Below are 18,286 nucleotides of genomic sequence, written 5' to 3'. Positions count from 1 at the left end.
AAACTTGACTCGTGATTTAATTCAAATTATATTAAGTATTGTTAAACAATGTCGTTTTGTTAATGAGTTAAAAATTCGAACCATATATCTGAGCCACATATTCAAATTATAAATTTAAATTATAAATTTGAGTCAAACTTAAACCAAATTAAAACAAAATCTTTTCAATCGAATTAAACTTAAACCACCTTTGATGTTGACTCGCAGACTCGAACTGAGTTATTTTTTATTCAAATCAAACTCAAACAAAAGGTTGATCCAACTCAGTTCAATTTGTATCTAACTCTAACCATTTTCCTAGTAATCTCTCTTTAATTTATTTTTGAAACCTTTAACCAATAATCTAAAGACCTGGGATCTTGTCTGTAAAATTTAAATATGAATAGTTGGGTAGTTAGTTGAAGAACCAGAAGTCATACATATAATTAAAGATTAAAGTTAATTATTAATTAAGAAGAAGACAAAGGTGAAGAAAGGCAGAGTTTCAGATGAACCGGCGACTATCACGGCCAGTTTAAGACTTCGATGGTGGAGGGGTCGCAGCTACAAAGCTAGTAAAACTAGGGTTTACTAAAAGAAATCCATGCAAAATCTATAATATTAAGTACGTACAGTCTTCTCCTTTGAGTAAATTATATAGGGACACTTTCGATTGATAATTTGAGTGATAAAAAAGGAGACTTTATATATAAAAGAGTATAACTTTAAGTCTCTTTTAAAAATATATCAAGATTAAACTCTTAATTTATCTAATTTAATAATTACGAAATCGATTATTAAATTTGAAGTTTGTTGAGTTTGATATTTAATTGATTCAACTCTAGAATAATAGTCTAACTTAAGTGAGTTTCCTTCTTACCAACTAAAAAGAAAAGTTATATGGGGACCGTTTGCCATGTTCAAAAACTGAAAGTAAAAAAATAATGAAAGAGCTTCACCATGTTTTGTTCTTTGATAAAAGTGAAAAAAATATATAAATAAAGTTGTTTTGTTTTCTGGGTAGTTAAAGAGAAGCTATCAGTAATGGTGGAATGGTCAAAAAAGTGAAGATGGATAAGCATAAAGCTATTGTTATGTTTTGTCTAGTAATCTTTTCATCTTGTTTGGACCAACACATTTATGTATAATTGTACCGACAGTTTGTCACTGTTCCGCTAATGGGATTCATAGATTAAAATACGTTTTCATAGTTTAAGAGTTTATATACTATTTAATTAATATTATTTTATTATTCACAAACGATATAAGATGATTATATATTTTTCATAGTTTATTAATTAAGATTTATTTGTAGATATTACAATAATGCTTGTTTGTTAATGTGTCGAAAGTTGGTGTTCACTCCAATTTTCAGACCTATTTTAAAAGAGTAGAAGAAAATCTGATTTTATGAAAAGGGTTTTTGGTTATTATTTGAATGGGTGCTAGAGGATGAAATTAGAAGACTTGATTAAGGATGTTATGTGATCAAAATTCCTTTTCAGTCAAACTCACATGTGCGATGTTCATGGGGATAATCAGTAACTAATTGACAAATGTCATTTTAGCTTGTAGCTCTAGAGGAAAGCTTGCACATAATAGAATTTCTTTTGGAAGCCATGAATATAAAATAATGGTTCATATCTATTGTGACTTCTACAATTTACCTGACATTAAATGATAGTTTCTTATTATTAGAGAATTACTCGTCTCAATTTTAAAAATAATTACACTCCTATCACATTGGAACTCGTCACCATCCTTCGCACTTCATAAGACAATAAGTTGTATATATAACTCTATTCTCCACTAATATTAATTTTTAATAGCTAACAACTTTCCATATACTTAACACCAAATTCCACCAAGGTTTAGTATAATTCTCTAGGATGCAAACTTTCACATATGGAAGTAACGGTTTGAAGTTTGAATTGAAATCTTAGACAAATTAAAGAAGTCTGTCTTGTCTTTTGCTTTTGGAAAAATGTTAACCTTTTGAAAATTACAATGTTGACAATTGACAATACTCCCACTCAAAAGCGAAATTCAACTCATGTGTGTGACATAATTGAAGGATCCCATTTGAATATTAGCATTAATTTGGCAATGGACCCCAATCCCAAAGCATGGTTTTTGCAGGAGCTGAAAGGAACAACTTTCCTGTAATTATTCAAGCCCAGTAATGGTTTGCCTCAGACAGGTCAGCCAAAGCTCAACCTAGGTTGGGAATAGTGAGGACAGAAAGATAAATTCATCACAAATTAAAATGGACTAAGAAGAAACATTTACTAGGTTTCTGACCTCTACTCAATAGTGTGATTATTTTAATGTAGAATTTCCAACTGATAAACCTAATTTTCAGCTGAAGATTGATGGGATCACAAGGTAGAATTTATACAAGTGAGTGCCAAGAAACACTCAGAAGTTAATGCAAAATGGGATCAATCAGAAGCAACCAAACAATTTAAAACGTTGGGCTATTTGCCCCTAGATGGAGCAGCAACTTCATCTTAGAGGTATTGGAAATTGGGTATTGCCATAAAATTCTGGGTTTTGAACAATATTAAAAACTGACATTGTTCAATTGAGGGTATCAAGAGAACATTAATTAGAATAATACTACATGTATTGATAGATGGATATTAACGGGTACTAACGGTTGACATGTCATCATATGATTGGGTGTATCATATGATGCTACATCAATCTATTAGTACCTGTTCATATCCATCCATTGTTTATTCATTGAAAGTCCATTTGAGGAAGTGACCGAAAGCACAAGGGAGTGGTTACCACTGCTGCTACATTATTTAGTTCTGAGCAATCAGTAACCTGAATTATACAATTTTCAACAGACCTCAAGAAAATGAAAGATTCAACTATTTTACAACATTTCAGCCACTTGAGAGATCATAAAAATACTCATAACCGCACAAAAATGGTGACCTTTGTGATGTTTCAATGGCTGGAGTTCAATTCAATTGAAGAAAGGAACCAAGCACAATGACATTATCTGAAAGGGATAATGGTATCAAAATCTGTGACATTTAATCACATCTGAAATGAACATGACTTCAAGTAGACAGATGAAGTTTGGAAATGGAATCACTAAAAAGAATCTAGAGGAACAGCAGAAATATCATCTTTATAAATTACCCAACCATAGTTCACAACAAGTCTCAAAGATAAAAAATGGGGTATAAAAGAATACAACGTAAACTGCCAATGGGAGATCATACAGACTAAAGCTACAGCTACATATGGTACAAGGAAAGAGCTCCCTCGTCAAAAATTTAGATCACCCGTTTTCCAATTGCTGTTTCATCACAAACATACCAAAACAGATAATGATTCAGGTAAAGTGTGCCCCTTTATAAAATTTCTCTGAATCATAAGGAAAATAGAAGTGTTTGAAAGTAATATGAAAACAAAATCAACGGGTACATACCTGAACAAAAATGAACATTGATGATGTTGAGTGTTGCCACAACAAAAGACAATAACAAATGTTGACTAAACTAGGTGCTCAACTAGATCAATCAGATACAGGCCGAAATACCCCTTTCACTTCATCATAAAACCATCTGCAGCAGAAAAATGCTCAGACATCAGAAAAAGCTCAGGCAAGTGAATTCATTTCCAGCCTGTATATAGTGAATAGAATAAAAAATCCATACTTGCACAGGAATATTGGCTGTCTTCCATTATCTGCCTCAATTCCTAAATGACTGAGTCTTTCATTCTCTTCCTTAAACTTCCGAGAAGTGAGAACTTCGCATGGACCTTCAATCAAGCCCGCCATCATAGTATTCTCACTATTAGAGTCATAGAGCTGTAGCATAGAAGCAGTGAGTTAAAATGCAAACTAAATTAAATAGTTAACAGAAAGTATATACAAATTCCAATCCAAGAAAGGGAAGCTATCAAGCAACCTCTCACCCTCCCTCACCTCTCACCCAGTGAACAAGCAGACAATGTGCAATTACATAAAAAGGTCTAGAAAAATCACCTCGCTACTTTCAGGGGCACATGGGCGGCCAACAGCCTCTGGCAAGTCACCAGGAAAGAAACACCTATGTACCTTAACCCACTTTGACCCATTTCTAGTATCCTCCCACATGGCCTACAAGAGAAATCAAAACTTTACCACATTAAAAACTGGAAAGTAAATTTATTTCTAAAGAATTTGCATAAGTGATAGAAAATTTTAGGAATGCTTGATCAACACTTGCCTGAAGCTTTGATGGCATTGTTTTGCCATGATTAAACTGCAAAAGCGCATGATCCTGCACTTTATACATTATTCCCCCAATGGTACAGTACTCATAAAATTTTTTCTCATCCACAGTCTGAAGTACGTCACCAATCCATTCCACATTGTGCAATAAATCAGAAGAAACCCCAGAACTATCAAGAGGATTTCTCTGTGCAATATCTTTCCCATCTTGCTTAACCATAGAGTTGCCGTCATGAAAATTCTCAAAAGAAACTTCAGCACAGCTGGGAAGATCTGTACGAATAACTTGTGAATCATGTGCAGGTTGTAGATAATATGAATGATAATCTGTTGGCTCTGATAATATATCAGGAAACTTTGATTTTGAAGCCGAAGGCAATTTCTCTAATTGTGTAGATGATTCACATACTTGGGTGGGTTGGGTTAACTGTTCACTTGACTCAACAGATGGCGGATTCAAAATAGCTCCCGAAGATTTTGTTGTGTTATTTGGGCAAGTACCAGAAGAGGTTTCCTGATCTGTACCTTTTGCACCTGATAAGAAATTACTGCCTTGTGTTGTACTAGTATTTTGAATTTTTGAACTAGGAGCCAATTCAACAGTGTTGCTACCTATAGAACCAGACCCAGTGGAGCTTCCATTTCGCATTAGCTTCTGCTGATTGACCTTCAGATCTGTAGATCCTACTTTCTTCTCTGGAGATGACTGAAATACAGATGTGTTTGAGGGCATTTTTGGTGCATTTATACTTCTCATGACACGACCATATTTAGGGGGCAAAGGTTTTCCATTGCTTAATTTCAAGCAATTCAAACAATGCCACTCACCACCCCTAGGGATTCCCTTCTGATTATTCAGTTGTAGGCATTTCAAGTGAAATCCTTTCTCACAAGCATCACAAAGAACGATAGTTTCCACCTCATTGACAGTAAGTTTGCACATTTGGCAAGTCAAAGCCTTGTTCATATATTCTCTTGAAGGAGGGGTCCACGTGGGATGCTCAGGAAGCTTTGGATGCAGTAACTTCTGAACAATCTTAGCAATTTCACTGTGACCGTTGCTAGATTGTTGAGCTTGAACAGTATTAACAGCTTGTGGAGGCTGATGTATACTGGGCAAGTTTCCAGATGCAGTTTGAGTCATGAATGGTCTAAATGTTTGATCTCTAGCTGCTTGAGGAGCTGTCCGTGACAGATCAGCAGTTCCGTCAATCCTGATAGGATAAAGATTTTGCACCTTGTTTTCTGGTCCAGGTTTGGCTGATGAGGCAGATTGGGGATGCACAGTCCAAGTTGGAGCATTCACCATGTGATTTGAAGAAGTATTTGCTGCTATGACTAATAATTTTATGTAAGTTCGATCATAATGAAGGAGAACCAATAAAAGTTTAAAGCAAACAGTTCCAGTTTAAATTAAACGAAGGAAAATAAAACTGATGCACTGAAATACAGAACAAGTTAGCAGGGTATCCTGAAAATTTCATCATCTGTTCTTCCTAATCTGACTTTGACAAAATAAAAAATGTTTTTACTCTCAATTGGTCAAGCAATATATGAAGAACAGCCATCCAAAATTTGATAGCCTCACAACTTCTGAACAATAAAATGCAAATAAGGCTTAGAAGTTACAAATCAATTTATACAGAGCACAATTAGTTCTTCAACCATTATTTGTGACTGCAGAAAAGACAGGAGGGAATTACCTTGTACTTGGGATACATAAGAAGACCCATTTGATCCCCCATCCAATCTAATTTGCGGTCTCTCAATCCTAGGCATTGCTGAAGAAGATGAATCCCTTCCTAAATGGCTGCCAGTAGAAATTGTAGGTGTTCTAACGTCACTGGTGGGCAAGTGTAGATGTGTAGAAGTTCCAGCAGAAACATGGACATGAGGTGATGAAGCTGGGAAGCCTCCAGAGTGCATTGCTGGAGAAAGACCTGATTTATCTGATGAGAAAATACGAACAGTATTTGATACCCCACGGCTATCAGCTGTTGCACCAAAACCTGTCTGCGACGTGTGAGGTTGAGAAGCATATGTAGTAGGTTGTGCTGAGAATTTTTTGGAGTCTTCTATCTAGATTTAAAAAAAACGAAATCTCAGTTCAAAATACGATGTGTCGTTATATAACATGCTAAAGTAGTAATTTCAGCATACTCCAGTCAAAAAGAGAAACAATTATTAGTTCTGGGACACAGAAGACTTATGGGCTCTATTTTCTCAGACTATTTCCTATACACAAACTATCAAGAAAGGTTTCTAGATTTATAAGTCACCAGTAAAGCTGGAATCAATGTTCTCTTTTCCCAAGAAACCTTCAAGCAGGTTGATCAATGAAAAAAAATTACAATTATTATCTCTAGCTAAGCTCTCATAACAAAATCAGTGTAATATCAATGCTTGATCTATAGTTTCAAATCCATGAAACAAATACCAGCAAAGATTGCTTGAAAAGCAAATACTCAATTGAGTAAGAATTATTATTTGAATCAAAAGTAAACGCAAACTAGGTTATAAAATCATAAAAATTCCATGTAATAATCACATAAACCCAGTCCACATCAACAAAACATAGTTTCTCTCTCCAAGTTTTCACATCACTAAAGACAGAAAATACTCAATTTCAACATATTTCATAAAAAAACACAAAATTAGAACCAAACTGAGAATTCTACCCAATCAAAAGCACAAAGCCAACAACGGAACCATCACATACTTCCTCTCATCAAATTCATGTCCATTAATGCTAAGAATTACCCAAAACTAAACCCAACCCACTATTTCAAATGCTTCAAATGCCACAAAATCACAAAAGCAAAAACCCCTTAATCTTTATAACCTTTCTCTCGGTAAACTCAAACTTCTTCATAATACTCAGTAAGTTAAACACATAAAGAACATATTATGCGACAAAATTAGCCAACATTAATACCCACCCAGGATTTCAAATACCCTAGAATCATGGTTTTGCAAACCAGATCTAATCGGCTTGTCTGACCGGTTGAACCGGGATTCACTAACTAAAACGGTTTTGCTTCACTTGAAAACTATTTATAGAGTTAAACCGCTTTGAACCTGAGTAAGTTTGAATAGTCCAATTAGACCAAGTAAAAAACCGGGTTTAACTCAATTAACATAAAAAATAATTTTTTTAAATGAGAAATTTGTTATTAATTGAATCCAAGACCTCATCTATCAATTTTAAACATGTATAACATTAAACTAAATTTAGTTTAATACCAAATTATTTCATATTATATATTTAATAGTAAATTATACAATATTATTTTGAATATTATTTTTAATAATTAATTGATCCAACTGACAGTTAACCAGTCCAACCACCAGTTGGACCAGACCGCTCTCTATTGAATCAATATCCGGTGCAATAATGAAAACATTGCCTGGAATAAAAAAAAGAAAAACCCCAAACTTTATTACCATCCTCTAAGTAAGCTCAAGCTTCTCCTTAATTCTCAATTGAATTGAAACTAGACACGCAAAATAGCACAGTAAATAACAAAATTAACGAAAACTAAAACAGACACACGAATTTCAGAACCTTTTATTACCTTTTTCTTAGTAATCTCAAGCTTCTCCTTAATACTCAACCGCTGCCCACGAAACCCTAATCTCTGTTCCTTAATTCTACCATTAAGCCCCAAGTCTTCAATTAATCCCACAATTGCATCTCTCGCCACAATGTCTCTCGGCGCCAGGTCCTCACACATCTCCACCAGCTTCTCTCTCGCTTCCGCCATGAGCCGGAGCTCAGCCTCCGTCGGTCCCTTTCCTCCGCCTCTCATCCGCCACATCGCCGACAACACCAGCACGATCTCCGCCACTCGCTTCGCCTCCTTCTCGGCGCCAATTCGCGCCTTCTTGGGAGACTTCATTGCCACTAACTCTTGAGACTCTGCGTTCTCTGCCGCTCTTTTGTCGAGCGGTTTTGTTGTTGCGGAGACTTGTAGGTCGGTGCTCAACGGTTCGTTTGGTGCAACACTTCGCGTTGTTGGTGTTGGATCCATTGAATCGGGTTGGGTTACAGAGTTTCAAGTTCATGAAACGATGCCGTTTTCGTGGAGCCTGCAAAGAGAGATGTTTTAGGCGGCAGTAAGAGAGATAGAAAGGGTTTATTTAGAATTTAATTTGTACGGTCTGTTGTGTGAACCGTTTCGGTTTTCAGAGATGTACCGGTTTATCCGAACGGTTCACTATGGAGAACGAAAAAGATTCGGGGATTTTAAGTTGCCCAAATAACCATGTCCCACCCAAACTTTAATGAAATTCATCTAACCCTTTAAATTTGGAAAACCTATTTTTATACCCGTTTGTTGATTCCATTAATCAAAAAAGTAAAAAAGACACTTAATCTAACCAGTTATTATATTTGATTAAATTTAATAAGTATAAATAATTATTATTTTATATAAATATTTTTAATAAAAAATAAAGTGTATTATTATTATTTTATAAAAAAATAATAATCAAAAGTAAAGTTATTTTATATAAATATTTTTAATTATTGTAAAATATTTTTTATATTAATGGTTATAATAATTGAAAGAAAAGTTATTTTTCTTATAAAAATTAATAAATAAAAATATAATTATAATAAAATTACGATTAAGTTCATAATTTTTAAATATTTAAAGTGGAGGTGATAATTAGATTACCTTTTATATTACTATCACATCATTATTAGTTATAAAAGATTATCAGAATATTTTATTATTTTATTATCAAATAAATTAATATCAATAATAAAAAATAAATTATGTGAATAATCTTTTAATATATTAAAGCAAACGCCACTTAAGGCTTAATGATTTTTGGAGGCTTCTTCAATATTATTTTAGTTACAATTTATATCTCTTAAAGACAAATATCTATGACAACTTGAGAAGTGATGGGTTCAAGCTTGACTCACTTGGGTATATATTAACTCAAAAAATTATATTAAACCTCATAATTTATATATTTATTAATAAAAAATTTATCCAATTAACTTATCAAAAAAATTCAATTAACCACAAATAATCAAAGCAAATAAATAAAATTTTAACAGTATAAATGTGTAAGATTTTAAATTTTTATGGATAATGATATTAAAGTTAAACTATGAGTTCGTGTGCGTATCAAATTAAGCAACAACAAACTTAAATTTTATTTGATAATAATTGAGTCGAACCCAACTCAATACAAGCCGAGCTAAAGTGGTTTGTTAGTAGTTTGGCTCGTTGGCATCCCTATGTCTATCGGACCGGTTTTGGAAAAGGTGAGGAGTCATGTGATTTTAATACGAATATGGAAAGTGAAATTGCAACTTCGTGCCAATATAAATGTGTTTGAGAGGTGAAATTGTTATATATATATTTTTTAGTTTTTATTGTTTTTTATTTTCTTTTAATTAATAAATTATAAAATTCCCGTAACGTAAACGACGACTGGGGCCGGACAAGGACTGCCCTCTTTAAGCATTTGGCCGGTCGCTTAGCTCATTAATACGACATCGTTTTCACTCCCACCGAAAAATTTCTCCGCCAATCTCTCTCCCATTCACGAATCAAAATACGCAGCTCGCGCGAAAATCAGGTAATCAATTCGTCGTCGTTAAAAGAGGTGTGCGATTTCTGTCACGTGTCATAATTGGATGATGATTCATTTGCTTTAGGGTTTTGGGTTGTGATCGGGGTAAATTGTTTTGATTATTTCTTTGGAAATGTGGAATTAATTGATTTTTTGAGGTTCCGATTGATCAAAATCTGATTTTCTATTGTGTAGAATTTAGCTTTGTTTGTTTTGGGGTCAGTATAGGTTGAATTATGGGAATTTTTTGAGTAAAGTTTTTAGATCAATGTGATTTTGTTGTTATTAAAGGGGAAATTTGTGATGCTGAGCGAGTTTGTTGGTTTTATTATGATATTTTGCGATAAAAAGTAAAGCTGAGAATTGGGTAAGTTTTGAGATATAGTAATGTTACAAAATTCAGTCGTAGAATTTAGAATTATAGTGTAAGCTTCAATTGTTTGGTTTTTCTTTGGGTTTTTATTTCACCCTTTTCATCATTGAATGGGTTCCAAGTGTTTTGTTATTTCTTGTTTTGTGCAAGTCATTTTTTAATTAGATCAGCTGATGATTAATCTGATTTTTTGTTTTAGTTCAATGGCTTCTTCATTGGACTCATGGGTAAGGGAATACAATGAAGCGGTAAAACTTGCAGATGATATCAGTGGCATGATATCAGAACGGAGTTCGTTACCGGCATCAGGGCCTGAAACTCAGCGTCATGCATCTGCTATAAGGAGGAAGATTACAATATTGGGGACTAGGCTTGATAGCTTACAATCCCTTTTGTCTAAGCTTCCTGGAAAGCAGCCCATGTAAGTTTACTGATTTGGTTTCATCTTTATGCAAAATCGATAAAGAAATCTGTTCTAGTTTGTCAATGTTTGGTTCTTTTGCTTGTGACTTTTTGATATGATTATGCATTTCTGTTTGTTCATGTACATGTATATGGGAAGTAACATGTCTTTATATTGCAAAGTATTGTGCGGGAATTCTTTCTGATGAGATGCTTGTGAAGAAGTAACCAGTCTTTACATTGTACTTTGCAGCAGTCTCATCTGCTTATATGCTTAAAATAAACCCCCAGTTGTGGGTGAAGTCGGATTATTCTTTTCTTTCTGGATTTTTGTCTGGAAAGAAAGAAAGGTGAGCTCTATGTGAAATCATAGGTCTTGAAAGCTGACTGGTACCTTTCCTTTATCTCCATGTTTGCAACAAACTGTGGTTTGATTCAATAGTAAATAGAGAAAGAGGACAGCGAAAAATAGTTCATGCAGGCAGCTTATTAATACTTCCCCTTTGATTAGAAAATCCATCTAGTGTTGGTTTTTGAGTTGCATGGCATTTGCATTTGGTAGAACTATATATGTTTCTTGGTAAATTTATAAACAGGAGTCTCCATATCCACCATTAATTTTCAGTTGATTGAGCTTGATGGCTATGATTTCAGAAGTAATGTTAGGTTGTTGTAGTTTTTGAATCTTCTTGATGCTATTGGTTGCAAGTACACAGATCTGAGAAAGAGATGAATCGTCGCAAGGACATGCTTGCTAATTTGAGATCAAAATTGACCCAGATGGCTTCTACTCTGAACATGTCAAATTTTGCCAATAGGGACAGCTTGTTTGGGCCAGAAATTAAGCAAGCTGATCCCATGAGCAGAACAACTGGCTTGGACAACCATGGCCTAGTTGGTCTTCAACGACAAATCATGAAAGGCAAACTACTCCGGACTTCCTGTTACTTATCTTGACATGTTACATTGTGCAGCTTTTTTTTTGAGTGAGTTTTTTATTTGAGCCTTTTTATGATGCAGAGCAAGACGAGGGGCTTGAGAAACTGGAGGAGACGGTAATTAGTACAAAACATATTGCATTGGCAGTCAATGAAGAACTTGATCTGCACACAAGACTTATTGTATGATTTGATCCTCTCTTCTGGTATTATACCAATTGGAATTAGTCATGCTACCATTAATCTTATGCATCCTTGCTGTCCTCTGTGCAGGATGACTTAGACCAACATGTGGATGTTACAGACTCTCGCTTACGGGTAATACTCTTTCAGCTATACTCTTTCTATGACAAATGACCTATTCTGCTTGAATTTAGTTACACTTTTTTTTCTTCCTTATGAAACAGCGAGTGCAGAAGAACCTTGCAATTTTGAATAAAAAGACGAAGGGTGGTTGCTCTTGTTTGTGCATGCTTTTGGCTGTAGTCGGGATCGTTGTTCTGGTTGTTGTCATCTATCTCTTGATCAAATACTTGTAATACTGAAAAATAACGAACACAAAGCATCTTTGCTTCTGCTCTGTGTGGCCTGGTTTGCTGGCGTTTATTCTATTGTATGTTTGAACCCTTTTTTGATTGATTTCAATGCTTTCTTTTGTACTTTGTGAGCCAATTGGAAATGTCTAGGCATTCAACAACTCTGTAAATTACAACTTATTCATTCCCACTGCTGTGTATGGCCTGGTTTGCTCGCTTTTATCCTATTCGCTGTCTGTTGTAATAGTGATCCGACGGTTCACTTCACTTGAATATTTAATCGGATTACAGGTGACCCTAAAACTAACACTATTCTGTTCCTTTTGTCCCATTCTCTTTTCACTTTTTTTTTTTTTTCCCCATCTCAAACTTGAACCTACAGTTTCTAAACTCGATAAGTTTGAGCTCAAACCTGTAACTCTTGAGTTCATCAAGCTCAAGTTTTACATAGATCTAACTGAGTCAAGTTCAAACCAAGCAACAGTCAGTTCAACTTGATTGCAACTTTAATTCCAACTAACCAAGGTTGCTTTAACGGTCAATAACAATGGTGAATTTTTCATTAATTAAAAGTTGTCAATTCTTAGTCGAACATACTTTAATTTAACTGTTACTATACAATAAAGATAGATTCACTCTATCAAATTTAAACAATAACTAAGTTCAAATTGAATTTGAATCCAAACCAATCAATTTGAGGTCAAATTTAACTTGTTTGAATCACCAAACAAGAATTTGCTATTATTGAAATTATAGAAGAAGAATGTCCACCAAAGAAGGATTGTCCCCATCTCGAAGGAGAATTGCATAAAAGGAGAAAAAAATCATCAACGAGTTGCCACAACACTGGCATGAGTGAGAATGTTTGAACAAAGCCGAACACCAATCTAAGCTTGAACAGCTCATAAAATTCACGCCTAGTAACCATACGTTTTGGTTACTATCAACTGGAGATGGAATTCTCACCGGCACTCAACCAAAGTACAACATGAGCACTTCACTGAGATCTTTGATCTCCTAGACAAATCTCTCGGAAGAATTACCTGAAATGGATAGGTGATCCTATATATCTGAATTTGTTGCATCTTTCACAACTTTGAGCAATGGAGGGATTTCCATCAAGGACTAAAAGAGCACAGATTTAGACCTCAAAAAATCCCACTTGCTTGAAAAATGAACATGAACAGTCATATTCTTCTGAGTATGGAATATAGAATCCTTTCTATCACTGTCCAGTTGCCAGATGGACTTAAATCCTATTAAACATCAGGCAATATAACCAGAAGTTTACAGGATTATGGCACACACAAGAACGCTGAACACAGTTATTTACATATCTCATGGCTAAACAAGTTAGGGACCTGAAAACAAATGGTAGTTTAATTTAATGGCACAGCCTTGTAAAAAGAATGTTATATTCAAATTCACGAAACTTAACAATGGAGATGCAGAAATCTAACAGACAAACAGAGCATGATATAATTTATTTAGGATTAGTTGAATCAAACATAATTAGACACATATAAAGCACGGATCATCATGGAAGCTGCAGAGTTTTCTGCATCCCTTACTCTCGACTTCTCATCTCCTGCAATGTAAAGTGTACCATCTGCAGTTGGAATTTTGACTGAACATACGAATTTCTTGTCATGTGAAGGACCTTCTTCTTTCTCAGTTCTGCAAATTTCAAAGTAGAAGAAAAATAAGCAAACTAATGAAATATAACATAAGGCTACTAGTCGTCTAAAAATAAGTGAAATGTGTGACCTATTGGATTCAGATTGTGTTTATAACTGAAACAACATATGAAACTAGAATAATTTTCGACCTTTCCACTAGATTCCCAAAAAAAAATCATGCTCTGCTGATATATATGATTTTAGCCACATCTTAACATACAATTCAATCAAACTCAGAAATGGATTATATGTTATATAATTTATGTAACATAATGATCTATGCATGCAGCACAATCGAATGAAGATGCAATTTTGTCAATAAAGGATGAAATCATCTGCAAGAAGACAAACAAATGCCAAAACATATTCATATGCAGCTTTGATTCCAAATGAAGTAGAATTTCATACTTGTAGGTTGGTTTCAACCATTTCTTTTTGCTGCAGAGTTCATGTAACTTCTGTTTAGCTCCTTCAATCTCTGATTTACCATCAACATCATTATAATTTTCAATCATCCCACCATTATCAACAGGCATAGACTGCGATAACTTGTGCAAAGCTTCCCTTGCAGCATTAAGCTTCGAGATTTCCTTCTGCTCTGAAGACCCTGAGGCAATGAACTCACCATCAACATATACACTGGCAATGTTCTTATTCTTCTTTCTCCAGTGCTTGATATCAACTTGCTTTCCTTGCTTCTGGCAAAGCTCGAACAAAAGTGTAACCGGCTGTGGCTTTTGTTTCAGGTCTTCCATGGTTATGATAGGCTCCATAAGACCCTGAAAAATCTGATCACGTTTTGAAAAAGAAATTACTCTTATATCTCAACTATAAACAAAATATAAAAATTATAAATGTAAAATAAATATTTCTACACACCATCCATAATTTTTGGAGATCAAAATGAACATCTACATAGATCGCAGCTGCTATAGATTCAACAATGTCAGCAAGAACCTTTGGCGCTTTCATTGATCCACCATACACAGCTGCATTGTCTTCTTCTTGACTAACAGCTTCAGCAAATTCCTTCACCTATATAACATACAATGAAACACACAAAGAAAAAAAAAAAAGCATAATCCCACTTTCGAAAATAATGGAAACACTTTCATAACACAAGCAAAATCCCCTTTTGCCAGAAAGCAACAAAGGATTTCCATTTTTTCATGCTTCCTTAATGAAGAAATTAAAAACTCCACTTTCAGGACAATTTTTTTTTTTTTTTAAATGTTTAATTGTCTTTAAAAACCAAACTAAACCTGGTACCTTATCCTCAAGAGCAGAACCTGCATGATGTCTCATGAACTGATACAACCCGTGTCTTACAGCCACGCGTGCAAGTTTCTCAGTACTTATGTTGGCAGAGCGTATGAGTGACAACTGTCCCGGATCAAGCGTTGGATAAACCAAGAAGACATAATTAGAAAAAGCAAGTCCCAACACCGCATCACCGATAAACTCCAATCGTTGATATGACACCGCATCAGGGTACGAAGAGTGCGTCAATGCTTCTTCTAGAAGTCGCTTGTTTTTGAAGCTGTAATTCAAGATTTCCTCCACACAATTCACTGAAATCTTCATGTCTGAAGATAGGGGAGGCACTACCCTCACCACCATTGTGTTATCGATAACGCTCGCATAACCGCACGTCAGTATGTTGAGAAACTCTGGGTTCATTGCTCTTGAATTTGTGAAATGAAGTTTTGAGGGTTTGGAGGATTTGAAGCAATGAAAAGAGTCGATGCATGGGGGATAGTGTGAGAATGACTTATGAAGTCAGTACACACGTGCGAGATAGTAGCTGATATGTCAATTGCACGTGTGGCGGAGGGTCAAAATGGAATTAAGACAGTTTAATATTGTGATGGATTTGGTCCTGTTCTGTACTTTCCAAAATTCAACCACGTGTAGTAATGAATAATAGTTTTCAGATATTTACAAATAAATGTAGTTAATCTTTTTCCAAAATATTCAAAAAATTGACTATTGAGGTAGATTCGAGCTAAGTTGTCTTGAGCTTAGATCCTTATTTGGTTTGAGTGAGTTGAAACTCCCGCTCTAATCTTTTACGGTTTGTTGGTGCCGCCGCACCAAAAGGCTTCTTTATTTTTATGATTTTTTTTCATTTCCGATGGATAGGCATGGCAGGGGGTTCGGTGAACCCACGGGCCAAGTCCCCTGTTTTAACATGACTCGCAAAAGTGTCATGTTATAGGCCTGTCATACTCAAGCTGTGAAGTTTAAACCGCAGGCCAACTCAAGCATGGCCATCATTATACAATTTAATAAAAAGAAAGAAAATTAATATTATGGAAAACCCAAAAGACATTAAATATTAATTAACCCAAATGATTAATAATGAATTACTATGATGGGGAACTGCAATGCATTATCTAAAAAATAATTAAAAATTGAAAAAAATATAAATTAAAATAATAGAACACCCAAAAAGACATCAATAATTAATTAATTATCATAGTGAATCCAAAAGTCATTACCACAAAATATATAGAAAATTGAAAAAAAAAAAAATAATTCAGCGAATCACCCTGCTAAGGCATGACCCAAGGGCCTTGGGTTGTGCAATGAGCCCTTAGCAGGCCGGCCTAGCCTCACACAGTGGATCACACCGAAGCTGACTGGACACAACCTACTGCCATGTCTATTGATGACTTCTTCTTTTTTGTATCGTTGTTCATTATCTAAGTTTGTTCAAGTTTAAGCTCGAGCTAATGTTTCAGATTCAAGTTGGACTTAAACTGATACTTATTCAAGCTTAGCTTGACTGAAAATCACCCTAATCCTCAATTGAGAAATGATTTTTTTTTTTAACTTTTTCTTTCAATTAGTGACACTTTTACATTGTTAATTATTTTTATTGCTAAAAATATTTCTAAATCAAATAATATAAACTTTTTCTTTCACTATATTTGTGTCCTAAACGGCTATAACCGCAATAAGGGTAGAGGTAGGCCTACGGAGGGTAGTCGAATCTTAAGTTTCGGCCCACTTCAGTTAAAAAACAAAAAAAGATTTTGAGTTAATTTTGTATAGTTTATGATCTAGAAGGAAACCAAAAGCATTGGCCTTTTGGGATCCAATCTTAAAGAAAGAGGAGAAGTGATTTTCAGAGTTGAAACATAAAACAGCCATTGAGTTGGCTTCGAGAATCCCAGCAATCAAAAAGAGCTGAAATCACAAGTTCAACAACAAAATTTCCAAAACCCTAACACACATTAAACGAATCAACAGAGAGCAGATAAAGAACAACCCTAATTTCAAAAAAAGTAGTAAAAACCTAAATTAAGAAGAATAAAATGGGGAATTAAGCACACCTTGCAGCAGGAGTGGGATCCATGGTCCCTCCAGATAGGGCTGGATTCGAGCCGAGCCGAGCTCGGGCTCGGCTCGGTTTTTTAATGGCCGGCTCGAGTTCGGCTCGAGCTCGACTCGAGCCGGATTCGGCTCGGCTCGAGTTCGGCTAGGTAACGGCTCATTTTTCATATCAAAATGACATCGTTTTGTGTATATATGGAGATCAAAACGACGTCGTTTTGTATAAAAAAATTTTAAAAAAATATACCGAGCCAGCTCAGGCTCGGCTCGAGCTCGATCGAGCCGAGCAGAGCCCAACTCATTTTGGGCTCAAACCGAGCCGAGCCGAGCTCGAGCTCGAGCTCGAGCTGGCTCGGTTCGAATCCAGCCCTACCTCCGGAGCTGATAACTTCTTCACTCATTGTTTCTAAAAAGTTTACTAGGCAAAAGTGGTAACGGAGACACAGGTCTCTCTGTATTATTAATACCTGGCGCTTTGTAATTTGTTGGCTCCATGAGCAGTTCACATAAGGCCAAAAGACTTATTTCTCCCCCAAGTTTAGTCCACACAAAAAACGGTAGAATTTAAAAAAAATCGAAACACTCATTTATAAAATTAATTTTTATTAAGATTTTTTATTAAAAGGTGAAATAAAATTATTATTTTATTTTTATATTAAAAATATATAATTTTATTTTTTTAATTTCAAAAATTAACATTTTACTAATCTTAATTTTAAAAAATAATTTTTTTTTTAATTCTTAAAAATTTTTTTTCTTTCTTTTTCGGTGATGACGATAATTTTCGTCCCCATCTCCACTTTTTTCAAAGCTCCAACTATCTCCCACTTGAAATTTAACCTATTTTCAAAAACCCACCTACAAAATTTAAAAAACATAACCACCCCCTGATAAGCAAAAGATAAATATTACCATAAATTTTTTTGGGGTTAGAAATAATTGATAGACAATTTTTTATATAAATAATAATTTTTTGTTGAAAATTTATTATATTTCAAAAAACGAACTACCGCACACTAATCACAATTGATTTAAAAAAATACAAAAGATTTTTTATTAAATTAAATATTTTTAAAAAATTACAATTTAACTTTTGATCCCAAAATTTTTTCTCTTTAAATTTTCAATAACCTCTTAAAAAATTCAAAGAAAAGTCTTAATAAGTTTAAAAATTATAATTTATCTATTAATAAACAATTATACGATAAAGA

At 34.5% G+C, this 18,286-nt stretch overlaps 3 protein-coding genes across 4 annotated transcripts; 1 reads left to right on the top strand and 2 right to left on the bottom strand.

The window, feature by feature from the left end:
* Nucleotides 1-3,099: 3,099 nt before the first annotated feature.
* On the bottom strand, nt 3,100-8,335 carry LOC123202449. 2 transcript variants are annotated; one of them, XM_044618404.1, is made up of 7 exons: nt 7,792-8,335; nt 5,920-6,295; nt 4,212-5,554; nt 3,989-4,102; nt 3,657-3,811; nt 3,428-3,563; nt 3,100-3,295 (listed from the first exon to the last, which is right to left on the bottom strand). In XM_044618404.1, the coding sequence occupies exons 1-6, from the start codon at nt 8,245-8,247 to the stop codon at nt 3,515-3,517; spliced, it is 2,493 nt and encodes an 830-aa protein (XP_044474339.1). In that variant the 5' UTR covers nt 8,248-8,335; the 3' UTR covers nt 3,100-3,295; nt 3,428-3,514. The 2 variants fall into 2 exon arrangements, with proteins under 2 accessions (XP_044474339.1, XP_044474340.1); XM_044618405.1 differs by having other exon boundaries at nt 4,212-5,545; nt 7,792-8,334.
* Nucleotides 8,336-9,639: 1,304 nt separating this feature from the next.
* Nucleotides 9,640-12,364, top strand: LOC123202009 (syntaxin-51-like). The gene is made up of 6 exons (XM_044617708.1): nt 9,640-9,814; nt 10,381-10,602; nt 11,300-11,505; nt 11,604-11,704; nt 11,795-11,839; nt 11,929-12,364. Exons 2-6 carry the CDS (start codon nt 10,385-10,387, stop codon nt 12,058-12,060), a joined length of 702 nt encoding a protein of 233 aa, XP_044473643.1. The 5' UTR covers nt 9,640-9,814; nt 10,381-10,384; the 3' UTR covers nt 12,061-12,364.
* A 1,055-nt stretch (nt 12,365-13,419) lies between these two features.
* Nucleotides 13,420-17,519, bottom strand: LOC123202007 (ribonuclease 3-like protein 2). Its single transcript, XM_044617705.1, has 6 exons — nt 17,449-17,519; nt 17,075-17,102; nt 15,006-15,620; nt 14,616-14,771; nt 14,145-14,524; nt 13,420-13,734 (listed from the first exon to the last, which is right to left on the bottom strand). Exons 3-6 carry the CDS (start codon nt 15,414-15,416, stop codon nt 13,560-13,562), a joined length of 1,122 nt encoding a protein of 373 aa, XP_044473640.1. The 5' UTR covers nt 15,417-15,620; nt 17,075-17,102; nt 17,449-17,519; the 3' UTR covers nt 13,420-13,559.
* Nucleotides 17,520-18,286: the final 767 nt, after the last annotated feature.

The sequence above is a fragment of the Mangifera indica genome, chromosome 18 (genome assembly GCF_011075055.1).
Source record: "Mangifera indica cultivar Alphonso chromosome 18, CATAS_Mindica_2.1, whole genome shotgun sequence".
Lineage (NCBI taxonomy): Eukaryota > Viridiplantae > Streptophyta > Magnoliopsida > Sapindales > Anacardiaceae > Mangifera > Mangifera indica.
Note: the sequence above shows the minus strand (reverse complement) of the source record. Positions and strands in the feature narration are given on the sequence as shown.

What these genes read in the sequence shown, in the direction of transcription:
- LOC123202449 (XM_044618404.1), bottom strand. Translation starts at nt 8,247, where the DNA reads ATGGATCCAACACCAACAACGCGAAGTGTTGCACCAAACGAACCGTTG. An exon ending in TTGAGATTACTAAGAAAAAG is followed by an intron (nt 6,296 to 7,791) that starts GTAATAAAAGGT and finishes TTTTAAATCTAG; the next exon opens with ATAGAAGACTCCAAAAAATT. An exon ending in CAGCCAATATTCCTGTGCAA is followed by an intron (nt 3,564 to 3,656) that starts GTATGGATTTTT and finishes TTTCTGCTGCAG; the next exon opens with ATGGTTTTATGATGAAGTGA.
- LOC123202009 (XM_044617708.1), top strand. Translation starts at nt 10,385, where the DNA reads ATGGCTTCTTCATTGGACTCATGGGTAAGGGAATACAATGAAGCGGTA. An exon ending in CTTCCTGGAAAGCAGCCCAT is followed by an intron (nt 10,603 to 11,299) that starts GTAAGTTTACTG and finishes GCAAGTACACAG; the next exon opens with ATCTGAGAAAGAGATGAATC. An exon ending in TTACAGACTCTCGCTTACGG is followed by an intron (nt 11,840 to 11,928) that starts GTAATACTCTTT and finishes CTTATGAAACAG; the next exon opens with CGAGTGCAGAAGAACCTTGC.
- LOC123202007 (XM_044617705.1), bottom strand. Translation starts at nt 15,416, where the DNA reads ATGAACCCAGAGTTTCTCAACATACTGACGTGCGGTTATGCGAGCGTT. An exon ending in ATCTCCAAAAATTATGGATG is followed by an intron (nt 14,525 to 14,615) that starts GTGTGTAGAAAT and finishes AAACGTGATCAG; the next exon opens with ATTTTTCAGGGTCTTATGGA. An exon ending in TGGTTGAAACCAACCTACAA is followed by an intron (nt 13,735 to 14,144) that starts GTATGAAATTCT and finishes TGAAATTTGCAG; the next exon opens with AACTGAGAAAGAAGAAGGTC.